The sequence below is a fragment of the Erythrolamprus reginae genome, chromosome 4 (genome assembly GCF_031021105.1).
Source record: "Erythrolamprus reginae isolate rEryReg1 chromosome 4, rEryReg1.hap1, whole genome shotgun sequence".
NCBI lineage: Eukaryota > Metazoa > Chordata > Lepidosauria > Squamata > Dipsadidae > Erythrolamprus > Erythrolamprus reginae.
This window is the reverse complement of record NC_091953.1, coordinates 50,998,774-51,014,362: the sequence shown is the minus strand read 5'-3', so window position 1 is coordinate 51,014,362 and position 15,589 is coordinate 50,998,774. Positions and strand designations below refer to the sequence as shown.

At 37.7% G+C, this 15,589-nt stretch overlaps 1 protein-coding gene across 4 annotated transcripts in view; it reads right to left on the bottom strand.

Moving 5' to 3' along the window:
• ROBO1 (roundabout guidance receptor 1) overlaps positions 1 to 15,589 on the bottom strand; it is a 263,181-nt gene that overhangs the window by 60,051 nt on the left and 187,541 nt on the right. For all 4 annotated transcript variants that reach the window (XM_070750258.1, XM_070750260.1, XM_070750259.1 and 1 more), the window contains exons 7-13: positions 10,087 to 10,211; positions 8,771 to 8,942; positions 7,954 to 8,159; positions 7,505 to 7,586; positions 7,124 to 7,292; positions 6,859 to 7,025; positions 4,867 to 4,988 (exon numbers count right to left, since the gene is read on the bottom strand). In XM_070750258.1, coding sequence (XP_070606359.1) covers positions 4,867 to 4,988; positions 6,859 to 7,025; positions 7,124 to 7,292; positions 7,505 to 7,586; positions 7,954 to 8,159; positions 8,771 to 8,942; positions 10,087 to 10,211 — 1,043 coding nt within the window. The remainder of the gene's footprint in view (positions 1 to 4,866; positions 4,989 to 6,858; positions 7,026 to 7,123; positions 7,293 to 7,504; positions 7,587 to 7,953; positions 8,160 to 8,770; positions 8,943 to 10,086; positions 10,212 to 15,589) is intronic.

The window sequence follows — 15,589 nt, the reverse complement described above, 5'->3', positions numbered from 1 at the left end:
TCAATCATCTCTACATCTCTCTCTCTCTCTCTTTTTATATATATATATATATATATATATATATATAGATAGATAGATAGATAGATAGATAGATAGATAGATAGATAGATAGATAGATAGATAGATAGCACCAGCCTAAAGATGACGTGAAAATCTACGAAAACAAACAAATAAACAAACATACATACATACATACATACATATATGTTTTCGTAGATTTTCATGGGTACAGGTATGACAGTCTTGGCATATTCGGGTTTCTTCCCGTGTAGGATTTGGAAATTTCTGGTGACGTTTCGACGAGGTCCCACTCGTCATCTTCAGGCTGGTGCTTCTGTCCTTGTTCTAGGGCGAACACAGCGAGACCTGAGCTGCCTTCCCTCTATAAATACTGGTGGCTGGGTGTGGTTTGATGGCTCAGCAATTTCCTGCTGTGTAAAAACTTCCTGGTGAGTCAGTGGGGTAACACCTGGGGTCATTGATGTAACTGAGGTATGCTGATTAGTTAATGATTGTGGATTAGGGGTGATATCCTGAGTAGTTGGAGCTTGCAGGCTACTTAATTGTTTTGCAATTTGTGTTCTGAGTCTGGTTTCAGTTTGTATGGCTGGGATACGCCAGAAATGTCCAAATCCTACACAGGAAGAAACCTGAATATGCCAAGACCGTCATGTATGTATGTATGTATGTATGTCCGTATGTATATAGACACACACACACACACATACATGTAACCCCATGTCATCAAACACTATTGATATACATTTAATTTCTCATAGTTATGTATTCAATATAGTGCGTGTGAGTATTCTTCACCAGCTTTCAAGAGTAAACTTATCAAATTACCTTGCAAGTAAAAAGAGTACACACAAATCTTACTAAATGATGTCAGAATGTAATAGGGCTTCAGAATAATTTCAGAAAGCTAAGCATTCATTTTAGTTTTCTACTAGTTGACCATATTAGTAGATTCAGAACAGAATTTAAAAGGAAGTTAGATTCTCATATAAATGCAGAATCCAGCAAGTAGCAACACCTGGATGATCTTGGAAGCTAAACATGTTCTGAAATGGGATTGTGCCAGTGAATTCCAGGTATGCAGACTCGCCTGGGAAATTGAAACGCAGAAAAGCAATGGCAGCTACTTATATATTATTTCCAAGAGGTCACTATGAGTTAAATGTGACTCAAAGCAGATTTTGCTTTTATAAATCCAGAGCCATTTTTTGGGTAACTATGATCAAGTCAATATTTCTTAGCTTAAATAATTTCCTAGAAATAATAAAACCCACAAAGTATTTTGAAGACAAAAATAATACTGTGTTTTCCCCAAAATATTACTTACCTAGAAAACAGGCTCTAGCCTGATTTTCAACACTTAAGACTAAAACAAGGCCTACCCTCAAAATAAGCAGTAACTAAGCCCCACCAAACTATCTGATTGTATGAAAAGGGGTGATGTGCAGGCTTAAAAATCAAGCTAGAACTGGGTAAGAAGAGCTGCTCTACACACCCATGCCCTGACCCTTGTCAACCGCTACTTCTGCAGCCATTCATATCTGCTTAAGGCAGGATGTGAATAGCTGCTTCTTCTTGCTTTAGCTTTGCCCGCATTCGGGAGCAGAGTGATTTGTGATGAAATGGTGGGTCAATTAACTTGTTAGGTATGCCTAAAACTTCAGCAGGAGGGGAGGGTTGCTTGGGTATTAGGCTGAGAAAGCAGGCTTAATACATGAGGTGTAGGTAGGGGTTGAGCTTGGCATTTCACCTTCCTGTCTTTTGCGAGTGATGGCACCACCATAAGGCTTGCCACACTGGCACAGATGGTGTCCTGCAAAGATCCTGGCTTTTTTCTTTTCCCCAAACTCCACCAGAAATGGGATTTTGTGAGATTTGTCGTACTGGTGCAGCCACTTGCAGCAGGATGCTGCAAAGCTTGTTGTGACATTGCGCCCATGAGCAGTGGCTCCACCACTTGTAGTGTTGTTGTGTTATAGTGTTATGAGCGCTGGCATTACTGTGAGATTTGTCATACTGGCGCAGCTACTTTTGGCATGACACCACGGAATTGGTGTGTTGAAGCTTGCGGCGGTGCTGCCGCTCATGTATGCAACACCAAAACAAGGTTTGCAGCATCCTACTGTGAGACACTGTGCTGCTATGACAGACCTTGCAAAGACCCATTTCTGGTGGAGTTTGGGGGAGAGAAACAAGCCAGGGTCTCTGCTGCTTCTATTTGTTTTGTGTACAGCCAAAAGTTTGCAGGAAGGTAAAATGTCAAGCTCAACCCGTACCCACTCCACATGTATTAAGCTCACTTTCTCAGCCTACCATCCAGGTGATACTCCGACCCTGCTGAGGCTTTAGTAATAGTGTTGGGCGAACCCATTGAAGTTCGGGTTCGGCGAGTTTGGCCGAACTTGCCGTTGGAGTTCGGGTAAGTTCGCCAAACCCGAACCCCAACATCTCTTGCCCGGTGGGAGGTGAAGTGCTAGAGGGTGTGTGTCAGGCTCCAGCTTGAGGGGCAGGAGGGGCGACTCCAGACCCGGAGCCTGACTTCCCCCTCCAGCGTTTCGCCTCCCGCCGGGCAAGAGGACTTGGGAGGCAGGTTCTGCTGGCCGGCTATTCAGGATATGGCCGGCAGCTTCAAGCGGGTGGTGGGTAGGAGAGGGAGGGGGAAGGCTCTTTGAGAAGCCGCCCCAGGAAGACTGAATGGGGGTGGTTGTATCTCCCTGCCCTGTGCACTCACACACCCCGCGAAGGTCCGGGCTTCGCCCCCCCTCTTTTCTCACCTGCTGCGTGCCTTCCTCCATCGCCGTGAGATTCTTTCTTTCTCTCTCTCACTCTATCTCTCTCTCTGTGAAGCACAAACGCTGGTCTTCACAAACACACTCGCTCACACCCAAAAACCAAACCAGGCTGCAAATTTCTTTGGAGACTAAAAGGCAAACTCTTTCCAGGTGCCGTTGCTGCTGCCTGGCTCGGTTTTTGGGTGTGAGCAATTGTGTTTGTTTATATGTGTGTTTTCGCTTTGGGAGAGCCAGGACGACGCGGAGGATTAAGGCAGCCAAGCAGGGGGAAACAAAAATAGCCTTTCCCTGCCAAGGAACAAAAGCAGAGTCCTGGTGTGTTTGTATAAGATTGCTATTCCCCCTCTTTTCCTTCCTCTCCCATTGGCATCCTTCCTCCCCGGGATCCTCCTCAAACTTTGCGCCCCGGACCTTCGCAGGGTGTGTGAGTGCACAGGGCAGGGAGGTATAACCACCCCCCTCAGTCTTCCTGGAGCAGCTTCTCAAAGAGCGTTCCCCGCCTCCCCCTCCCGCCTACCGTCCACTTGAAGCTGCTGGCTGGGATCCTGAATAGCTGGCCCAGCAGAACCTGCCTCCCCACCCCTCTGGCCCAGTGTGAGGCGAAGCGCTGGGAAGGAGAAGTCAGGATGCGGGTCTGGAGTCGCCCCTCCTGCCCCCCAAGCCGAGTCGGCGGCTTGAGCCTCAAAGCCCTCCCCACCTCCCCCTCCCACCCACCACAGGGTTCAGCACAAACACCGAACCTGAACATGGACTTCTGGAAAAGTTTGGGTTCAGGTTCGGTATGCCGAACCCTGCAAAGTTCGGCACAGACCTGAACTATGCAAGTTCGGTTTGCCCAACACTATTTAGGAATAGCTCACAAATTCACCCACCATTTAACCACACTCTGTTCCTAACTGAGGGCAAAGAAAAAACAGGAAGAAGCTGCACTCCAACTGTGCCTGCTCACTGGCTTCGATCATGCTCAGAGAGTGCCAGCAATGTCTTTTGCAGCAGCAGAGACCAGAGCTGAAGTGTCATTTTAGGCTTCTCTGGGACAATAAGCTGCCCTGAAAGGTAGGGCAAAAAATAAATAAAATTAAGACACCCCTTGAAAATAAGCCCTAGTCGGTTTTTCAGGATAAAAATAAAATAAGACCAAGTCTTATTTTCAGGGAAACATGATAGAAATTAACACTACCAAAGGAAAAGATGGGTAATTATATAAATAGTAAAATGTATTTATTACATTTTAAATTTATTTTAAATTCAAATTATTTTTATTTCTAATCACAAAGAGCACCAAGGAAACAATGTAGTTATAATTAGTAGTGATAAGGCCACCGCCTAAAATGCATATTTGCTTTGAGCATAGCACTGAATCAAATGGACAGAAATGAATAGATTACTAGATTAGCATCCCCGTGGTCGATTAATTTTAACTTTTACCCTTTTACTTCTGATTGTTCTGCCTAACCAAAGTCCATTAATATAATTTAGACTTACTAAGAATACTCAACTGTATCTCACATTAAGGTAATAAAGGGGGAAGGATCAGCAATGCATCAGGGGAGGGTTCCTCTTATCTGCACACTGGTGCACTGCATGTGCATCTTGACAATTTGCGTGTGTGCATATGCTTGTTACACTCGCGAACATTCCCATGGCGTGATTTTGCTTGTGCGCATGTGTTGGAAACAAAAAAGCACTGAAATCTCATGAGAAGATGCACATGTATGATTTTGGTGAATTTTTCCTTCCACGCATGTGCAGAAACAAAAAAATGGCTGAAATCACGTGCATGCGAGTATCCCCTTACAAGATTTTGTTTCTGTGCATGCTCAAGAAGCAAAATAAATTTAAAAATTCAAAAAAAGAGATGGCGCCATTCAACGGATTGGCAAAGACGGCACCGGTGCCATCATGCGCAAATTGCGCAATCTGCGGGCTGCTACTGAAATGGAGCTCCAGGGTATACCGGTAGGAACCTACCACTGCAATGTATCACTGCATTTTGGTAATATTTCAGAGCTGTCTTTCTATTGGCCATTCCATATTGTTGCTGTTATTTACTTACTGTCCAGTGAACTTCAATAGAAGAAGATGAAAGAATGGTTGGATTATGGAGATGTAGGACAACATCACCCAGCTCTCTTTGTACTTGCTTGTGATCCACACCCTGATTTGTTGGTGGAACATCTGCAACAATTTTTACCAATTGTCAGATATGTATGGTATGAAAAGTATTGGAAAACAAATTAGTAGCAGAATCTTTGCATAATAATGTTTTAAATTAATTTTGTTAAATTACATTGATTTTCATTTCTAACAGATAGTAAGAATTAAAATCAGAAATAAATTAGAAATGAAATGAAAAGGGGGAACCAAACAAAGAACAGAATACATTGTACATAATTAGAACAAATTATTTAGCATCCAACAAAGAAAAGCACTGTATTATCTGGATCACAACAGTTTAATATGGTTTGAAAAAGTAACAGGCGTTGATTTGACTCCAATACTAAACTATTAAATACGCAAACAAAATGGCTTGCATGGGATGTTAGAAAATGCATAAGATATAGGCATACAATGTATATATTATCAGACCATCTGAATAGTTTCTAATTCTGTTGTATTTAAATTCTTTTCTATTATGTCTATTCAAATTATTAAAATTGAATATTCCCCAAAAGAGGCGGATTATTTATTTATTTATTTATTTAAAAGATTTGTTATTTGTTTGTTTGTTTGTTTGTTTATTTATTTATTTGATTTGATTTGTATGCCGTCCCTCTCTGGGTACTCGGAGTGGCTTCCAACAAACAATACAGTCTACAAATCCAATGTTAAAACAGAACACATTAAGAAACCCTTATTCAAAACAATCACATAATTCAACAAACCATGCATAAAACGGGACAGCCAGGGTAGGTTTTTAAGAGTTTGCGGAAGGCAAGGAGGGTGGGGGCAGTCCTAATCTCTGGGGGCAGCTGATTCCAGAGGGCCGGGGCCACCACAGAGAAGGCTCTTTCCCTGGGTCCCACCAAACGACATTGTTTTGTCAACGGAATCCGGAGAAGGCCAACTTTGTGGGACCTAATTGGTCACTGGGATTCGTGTGGCAGAAGGCGGTCTCGAAGGTATGCCATGTAGGGCTTTATAGGCCATAAACAACACTTTGAATTGTGACTGGAAACTGATCGGCAGCCAGTGCAGGCTGTGAAGTGTTGGTGTAACATGGGCAGATCGAGGGAAGCCCATGATTGCTATCGCAGCTGCGTTCTGCATGATCTGGACTTTCCGAACACTTTTCAAAGGTAGTCCCATGTAGAGAGCATTACAGTAGTCGAGCCTCGAGGTGATGAGGACATGAGTGACTGTGAGCAGTGACCCCCGGTCCAAATTGGGCTGCAACTGGTGCACCAGGGAACCCTTAGCAAACGCTCCCCTCATCACAGCCGAAAGATGGTGTTCTAATGTCAGCTGTGGGTCGAGGAGGATGCCCAAGTTGCAGACCCTCTCCGAGGGGGTCAATAATCCCCCCCCCAGGGTGTGTCTGATACTCTGAATGTAGCTTTTTTCCCCCAGCCCTAACTAGCTGCTAACGATCTCCCTAGCTCTTACCTTGCAGGCTCTTTCATTGTGTCTCTCTATGAAGAATGTTTTCCAAGCCCTAAGTCTTTTTCCATTGCTCTACTTGCTCAGACTGTTTCTTTCCAGGTGCTAATGATGTTCCCAGCTCTTTCATTGTTAATCTCTCAGAATATTTTGTTTAAGCCCTTAACCAGGGGATAAAATAATGTGCTGAAGCTGACTAGACGAAAGACGCTAGTTAAATGAATATCTGGTACGCAGATTCTTTTCCCTATTTTTCTCCCCCAAAACTAAGGTATGTCTTATATTCCGGTGCGTCTTATGCTCCGAATAATACGGTATCTGCATAAAGGAAAGCTTTACTTTTCTCCAAATTGTACTGACTAAAATTGAATCATATGATTTCTTGTATCAACTCCCCACCATTACATAATAACTATATGTGCTTTACACATACACACACACATTTTACCTTGAGTTTTCACTGGGTCAGATATCTGACTGGGATCACTAATTCCATATGCATTGGCTGCACGAACAAGGAACAGATAAATGGCATTTGGTTTCAGTCCTTTTACTGCAAATGTTTCTGTTTTCACATTTTCTGCTACAGTTTGCCAACTGCTACCAGCTGCATGGCTAAGAAGACAGAATATATAAACCAAACAGGTTGATGCATGCCTCTGATTTAACAGTCTTAAAAGAAACACAACTGGAATACATGAAAGGCATAATACCTGAAGGCATCTATTATATAAGAGGTTGGAGTTGCACCTGAATTCAAATTAGGTTTCCATGAGAGGGTTACTGTATTTCGTCTGACATCAGTAATTTCAGGTTTTGATGGTGCACTAGGAATCAAATTAGGATCAGTAGGTCGTGGTGGCTGTACTGGAATGCCAAATTCTAGAAAATGAAAGCATTTATTACTAAGAGCTTGACCTAGAATCTACTATGGTTACATTAATACATTGTTTTTATTACACAAAAATTATTAGTGTCAAGCTGGAGGAATGTCTTGACTTGGACTCTGATTTAAATTTGGATGTTACCTGGAACCCTGACAATTAGCTTATAGTTAAAAAATATTCTGTTCTCGTGAATGCTGATTAATTTACCTTGAACTTCAATGTAAGCACTCCATGATGCTTCACCGCTTGAGGTCGAGGCAATACATGTGTACCGACCGGAATCACCTAGCTGAAAATTTAAAAAGTTTTTGAAATAATAAAAGCTGAACTCAGGGTATTTCCTTTCTAGTCTACTACATTAATCAATATACCACATTGACTTTCTTCAGATTTATGTGCTACCTAATGAATAAGAGTTAAAATAAACATTACATAACTTTTGTTAGAAAAACAAGTACTCATATAAAGAAAGCACTCATAAAAAGGCACTCATATAAAGAACACACTATAAACTGAACAAAGAATGAGATCAGATGAAACTAAGATGATAGAATATACAGTAGTTATATAACTATTCATACATTTTAAAATCACCAGAGAGCAGCGTTCAGAACTCCAGAGAAAAGTAAAACATTTAAAAAAAGGTTTTAAGCTACCTTTGCATATCGAATCTGTAGTGCCCCAGATTCCATTTGCTTGATTCGAGAATCCTGAGTAGAGATAAGGACGCCATCTTTCCTCCAGAGGATTATGGGCATGACAGTGCCTGCAGCTATACAGTTGAGTATTAAAGTACCATCTACAGCTACAGTTTGATTAACAGGACCCTGACGAATGACAGGGGGAGGTCGGTCTACAATCACTGGTAGAAGAAAAAGAAAAAAAATATGTGCACAAGTAGAAACACTTTTGAAATCATTTAAACAACAACAAATCTCCAAGGGAGATGATGGTTAAGAAATATAAAATATGAATAAATACATAAAATAAAATTACTTTGGGATTAAAATATAATGAAACATTATCTGATACTTTAACTTTTTAATAAGCAAAATAAATGTTAATAAAAGTTATTATTAACTTTCATTACTATTAAAATGATAATGGTAATAATATTTGTATTATTATAAATATTTTACACTGTAAAACTAAACATGAATACTTTGTAATTTTTTCTATTTTAGATAAAGAAATGTAAACATACATGCATTTCTTCTTACCTATTTACATAGTATAACAAAATACAGTATTAAACTATAATTGAGACATTATGACATGCAATGGTATGTGAAACTGAGATTATGTCTCTGAACTGTTTGTTAGATAAGCAAAAATAATTAAACCAAAAGTGTGAAAGCTCTTGATTTCCAGCTTTGCAAATATATTATTTAGCAGACAATCATAAAGATGCAAAATTATCAACTTTTGCTCCCAAACTATTGCTACTTTATTAGCAATTAAACATAAACTTACCATCAGTTACCTCTAAGTAAGCTTTTGTTGTGATGCTGCCTGCAACATTTAAAGTCTGGCAGATATAATATCCAACATCAGATCTCTGGACATTTGTAATTGTAAGATCACCTGTCTGAGAGACTGAAAATCGGTTGGAAGACTGGGGAGGTTGGTAGGAGAACAGTAAGTTCTAGAATATAAAAAAGTATAAAAAGTTGCCGATATTGAATGTATTAATAGACACAAATATGGTAAGGTTAGTTAACCTTGGCTGATCTTGAAAATAAAGTAAGTCATTAGAAAATATCAGGGTTAAGGGTTATATTGCAAATTTGATAAAACATCACAGAAGAAAGCATCACAAAAACCCCTGGACCATGAGACTCTGTCTCACATTTACATATACATTCTTTTTTTATTCTTTTAGACAAATGGATGGGTATATATGTATGATAAGTGTATAATATTCAGGAATCTGAATAATTGAGGCTATAGACAAATTGAGAGGAAACAACCTTTTCTTAGTTGCTTTAGAAAGGAGAACATGTTAGCTTGCTGATATAGCATAACATTTATTATTTCTGCATTCCTATACATACAAGTCCGTACAGAAAGTCTGAAAAAATAACAGGATTGTATGTACAGTGGTACCTCTACCTACAAACGCCTCTACTTATGAACTTTTCTAGATAAGAACTGGGTGTTCAAGATTTTCTAGATAAGAACTGGGTGTTCAACATTTTTTTGCCTCTTTTCAAGAAGCATTTTCCACTTACAAACCTGAGCCTCTGAAACTGTAACTGGAAAAGGCAGGGAGAAGCCTCCGCGGGGCCTCTCTAGGAATCTCCTGGGAGGAAACAGGGCCAGGCAGGGAGAAGCCTTTGTGGGGCCTCTCTAGGAATCTCCTGTGAGGCAACAGGGCCTCCAGCCTCCCTGTGGTTTCCCCAATCACACACATTATTTGCTTTTACATTGATTCCTATGGGAAAAATTGCTTCTACTTACAAACTTTTCTACTTAAGAACCTGGTCATTGAACGAATTAAGTTCGTAAGTAGAGGTACCTCTGTATATAATCAGAATTCTTTTATCATTTTCAATTCTGTTGTACTAAAACTGTTGCACTATTGAAAGAGAATAGTGAGACTGTTTTCCAAAAGTCAATGAATATTTATTTCCTGAATCACCAAAATTTTATTATGTAAATTGTTCAGTTATGTACAGATTATTTCCCCCTTTAATTGGGATTCAGTCATTAGATTGGTTTCATATTGAAATTAGTTTCACACTTTTGTTCATTAACAATTTACATTATGTAATTGCAGTTTATTTTACCTGGCTTCCTTCTCTTCGCCAAAATATTGCTGGTTGAGGGTTCCCAGTTGCTTCACACTGGAAAGTGACTGTTCTACCCAATGTAGCTATTTGATCTCGAGGTTTGACAACAAAATGTGGTGGCTCTAGGGAGAAATGAAGTTAAGCCACAATTATCCATTATTAACATGATTTAATTAACTTTTAGCTGTTTCAATAATTGATATCCATGTTCCATATGGAAACTGAAATATGCAATTTGAACATACGTTGTTCTCTTTTGTAGATGCTAGGCCATGCTCAGGATTGTTTTATCAGAAACAAAGTAAGTAAAAAATGCCCCTCTCCGAGTCTGTGGAGAGAGGCGGCATACAAATCTAATAAATTATTATTATAAAATTATTATTATTATACAACATAGGCAGCTTGGCTGTTTCTTTTTTTGTATGACTTTAATTGCCTGCTTTGTTAAATGTTAAGAAAAATGCTAACTCCTTTTTCTCCCCCCTCCCCCTCTAGCTATGATAGCTTAAATAGTTGCTGCTATCCCTATAAGGAAAGCAGCTGAAAAATTTAATGGAGCTTAATAAATGAAACCCAAACAGACACAAATCTCTGGTTACAAAACTAGGGGGTGTGGGAAGGCTTCAGCAATGTAGAGCATCAATCAAACTTCAATGGAAATAAACAATAAAATGTGTTAGACATTTAAAAAGAAGGCTGCTTCATATCTTACAGGTTAACTTCTAAAGACTTTTCTTTTTATAGTGAAGACTGTGTTCCATTTCAATAATGGTTCAATAACAAAGGAAAGCTAAAACTAATATATTCTTGCTTGCTAGCTTATAAAATTTGCTCAACGTTATACTTTATAACTTTTCTTCAGACTCCCAAAAATGTTTCGTTTGAGAATTTTTGTCAATTAAAAAGTTTTTATAATAGGTTTGATATCAAATATTTTTGAATTTAACTCAGAGACCTAAAAATGCTGGTATATAAATTGTAGCCATTTAATTTGTGTGTGTGTAATTAGTGAAAAGGAATGAAATTAAAGCTATAGTGAAGCAGACTAAATTGTTGATTTAGTCAACATCTTCAAACAAAACTTGCATATAATTAAGCAAATTTGAAACATCTGTTCATCTTCATATTATAAATACTGCCAGTATTGTCCAAATTGTTTTATTTATACAAATGGTCACTATGTGGAATGGTAAACAGAACATAAAAAATTATGCTAGTTTCATTAAGTTATGGCAGAAGTATATTAATGTAACTGACCTGGAATAGAAAATAAATAAATAAAAAGCAGCCCTTTTAAAATAATAAATTGTGCAGCGAAAGAGAGAGAAAGAGAGAGAGAGGCACCCAGACACACACAAAGAGTGAATAGTATCAAAATGAAATAAAAGGAAACAAAAAGGAAAGGAAAAAAGTTAAAACTATTTTTCCATCTGAAAGAAATGCTTCAACTTTCCCCATTCTTAACCCTAACCCTATTGAGAATTCATCAACATTGCATTCCACTAGAAGACCATCTCCAAGAGTTATGTATGGCACCCAAGGCCTTAATCCTAGGTCTGATCTTGGGATCAATGTATCTATGAAGCTCCTTCTTTCTTTGTCCATTTGGATGCTCTTTAGTCTGGGAAGTTAAGTTTTGTTGTTAGGCTTTAAAGGTGTATTTTGATCATCTTGGTCACTTAAATTTTTGGGAGTGGACAGACATAATAAATTTAAGCAAGAACAATAGAAATAATGAGATTGAGAGTAAGAAGAATGATAATTATAAGAAGATTGATAGAATAAATTTCATCTTCCATTTCCTTCCTGGATTATTCCAAATATGGCAAAGTATGGGAAGTGCCCTATATTCAATTCAATTACATTCAATTAAGTTTCATACATTACATTCAGCATTCAGAAGGGCTCCAAAGGTAGCAAAATGGTGATTATATCTGGGTTTGGAAACTAGGTAGGGTCAGATTACATTCTGGATGGAAACTAGTCGGGTTTAAAGTTCAGCTGAACAGTAAAAAACAAAAACAAAACAAACCTTTTGGAAGAAATCTTTTACATCTATCTTCTGCATTGTTGCCAATAATCTACACAAATGTATCATAGAAGCCAACAAAAGTCTAAGCCAACTTGAAATACTTCTTAGTCTTACAAGAATGTCATACATAATGAGAGATAAGCAGAGAAAATTAGACAGGGGACGGAAGGCACATGCACGCCCCTTACTGACCTCTAAGGAACCTGGAGAGGTCAATCGTGGATAGTCTAAGGGGAAAATGTTGGGGGTTAGGGGTTGACACTACTGAGTCATGTAATGAGTTCCATGCTTCGACAACTCGGTTGCTGAAGTCATATTATTTACAGTCAAGTTTGGAACGGTTAATATTAAGTTTGAATCCGTTGCGTGCTCTTGTGTTGTTGCGATTGAAGCTGAAGTAGTCATTGACTGGTAGAACGTTGCAGCATATGATCTTGTGGGCAATACTTAAATCGTGTTTTAGGCGTCGTAGTTCTAAGCTTTCAAGACCAAGGATTGATAGTCTGCTTTCATAGGGTATTCTGTTTCGAGTGGAAGAGTGAAGGGCTCTTCTGGTGAAGTATCTTTGGACATTTTCAAGGGCGTTGATGTCCGAGATGTGGTATGGGTTCCAGACAGATGAACTGTATTCAAGGATGGGTCTGGCAAAAGTTTTGTAGGCTCTGGTTTATAGTGTGAGATTGCCAGAGCAGAAGCTACATAGGATCAGATTAACAACTCTAGAAGCCTTTTTGGTGATATTGTTGCAGTGGGCTTTGGCACTTAGATCATTTGATATTAGTATTCCAAGGTCTTTTACTGAGTGGGGGTTGTCTGTGAGATTTTGTTTATTCAGTTTATATATGAGGTTTGGATTCTTTTTGCCAATGTGGAGGGTAGATAATAATACTTTACAGTGATAACCAACATTATTTGTTTCTTTAGAATTTTAAGAGAATCGATTATTTTTTTTAAAAAGTCAACAATTTTTCCTAACAGCATACAAATGCAAATGTTAAAGAACAGGAAAGCAGCTGAATATTTTAAAAGGTAGTTCTGCATTATTTTATGTGATATACATAGTTTTTTCCAGTATTCATTAATATCATGCAGTTAAACTATAATGTGATCCACAAGTGAAGGTAGCCTGTGTGACTATCATTTTATAAATTATTTTTAAGAAACACAAACAAATTTCCAAAGGAGCAACTCAAAAACTAACCAACAAACTAGTCAACTACCTGCTCTACTTTTCATGTAAAACTTCCATTTCATTTTTTTAAATGATAGGTTTATATTCTGAGTCTTGGTATTAAGGAAGTGTGTGTGTGTGTGTGTGTGTGTGTGTATTACACCACTATAAATATTTAGAAATCTGATATTGATCAGAAGATTACTAGAAGCCAACATGATATTACCAAAAATGTCCTCAAAGTTATGTCAATATTACAGTCGTAATATAATATAAAAATCATAACTGGTGAAAATAGCAAACAACTTCTGCTTTTGGGTGATGCTTGATTTGAAGGAATTTAATGTAATAGAATTGAACAACATGCTTGAGTGCCTACACAATGAAAGAAGTTAAACTAATAGATGGTAATATAATAATTTATAGTTGTTTATCCAGATTATATTTTAATAACATACAGCAATTTGAAATCCATCTCCTATTTTTAACTGTAGTGTGATTGATTTTTCTCCTAATATTTAAGTGTTTTAATTCAGAAGTACTGTTAGTCTACTTTTAGCTCTTCTTCCATTTAGTTCTTATAATCTGCACTTTTACACACTTTTTTTCAAGAAGGCTTTTGATGGAGAACTTAATATTAGTTTTCAACTTCTCCTGGTTGTGTTGTAACACTTTATGCATTAAGGTAGACTTGTTTTGTTTCTCTAAGCAATGGTTAAAGGAATGCAGATTTTTCTCCTTTAAATTGTGAGAAAAGCAATTTCAAACTTTTCTAGTTTTTTGAAAATTAATCTAACAAAAATAACTTTAGTAAAAGGATAAATTTCTGTGGTTATGGCTCATTTTATCTGCTATAGTGAGTAGCTCAACTAATGCAGAATTTAAATTGGGATAATAGGGTGGGGAAGAAGGGAGTAGAAGACAGACTGGTTTTGCAGATAAAAGTTGCATATGAAACAGATTATAAATACCAAAACAACTATTAATAGTGATGAAGCTTCCCTCCCCCTTTTTTTGCTAATATTTATACAAAGAGTGTCCTGTTAGTCTTATAGAGAGGGCATAAGAACTTTGCTGGCAAATGAAGGCATGTATTACAGAATCTGTACATGCATTATATGTAATCATGTACTAGTGAAAAAAATATGTGAAAGTGTGTCCAGTCTTGTAGATTGGAGCCTCTGATTGTAGTGTTGATAAAATTATTGGGGAAAAATACATGGAGCTTGTGTTTGCTGCAAAGTTGGTTTGTATATTAGCATGCTTTTTTCCAATGGATTTGGCTGTTATTATTCTTTAAGTATCTGTTTCAGATTGGATAGTTGTCTGTTTCCATCTGTGGACCTGATATGTAATGCCTGAAAAAATGCAACATCATATTCAGTATGGGCTGCATCTTATTAATAATGTAATGCAACACAGAATAACAGAGTTGGAAGTAACCTTGGAGGTCTTCTAGTCCCAACCCTGGTCCATGGACCACATGCCAGCAACCAGGCCACGCAAACAAGCAAATTGATTAATTGATTAATTGTTCTTACTGACTCAAAATTCTTAATTTTAGGTTGAATTTCTCTTTGTTAAGCTTCCATCTGTTGAATGAGCTGTGAGTGTTCTGCTGTAACGTTTTGTGCTCTCTTTATTTCTTCCCTAGGAATTAATCTGAATTTATTTATTTGTAACTGGGTAGCTGGTTCAGTCTCCTAAATGCATCATATAATATCAACAGTTTAGCTCCTATGTCAATGTGATTATATCATGATTTTTGACTATAATAGGTTAACATAGATTGTCCTCTTATAGGATCTACAATAAGAAAGCTCACTTCTTAATTGTTTTACCTGATTGTCTTAATATTCTACTGAATCTTTTCACTGAGTTTATTTAAAGGAATCCATTGTTACCCATTATCATTTTCAGAATATTTTTGATAGTATTGAAAAAGTATTAATATAAGTACTTTTACATGTTTTTCAAAAAGACTATATTGTTATTAGACCAATTTAGCCATTTTTCCTTTCAGTTGACGTAACTGTCAATATCTGTGCTTAATAATACAGTATATTAACTTGAAAATAACTATCTTGAAAAATGTGATGTGAAATGTTTGCATATACACACTTTACTTGTTATTTCGAAAGAACTTAAAAACTTACTTATGCCGTCAGGATTGGGGTCATTCGATTCCAGCCCCTGGCCATTGAATGTTTAATACATTTGGTTGTATTGAATGAATGATTATGATACTTAGTTTTTTATAATGTTTTTAGTTAATTATCTATATTAATTGGATCCGA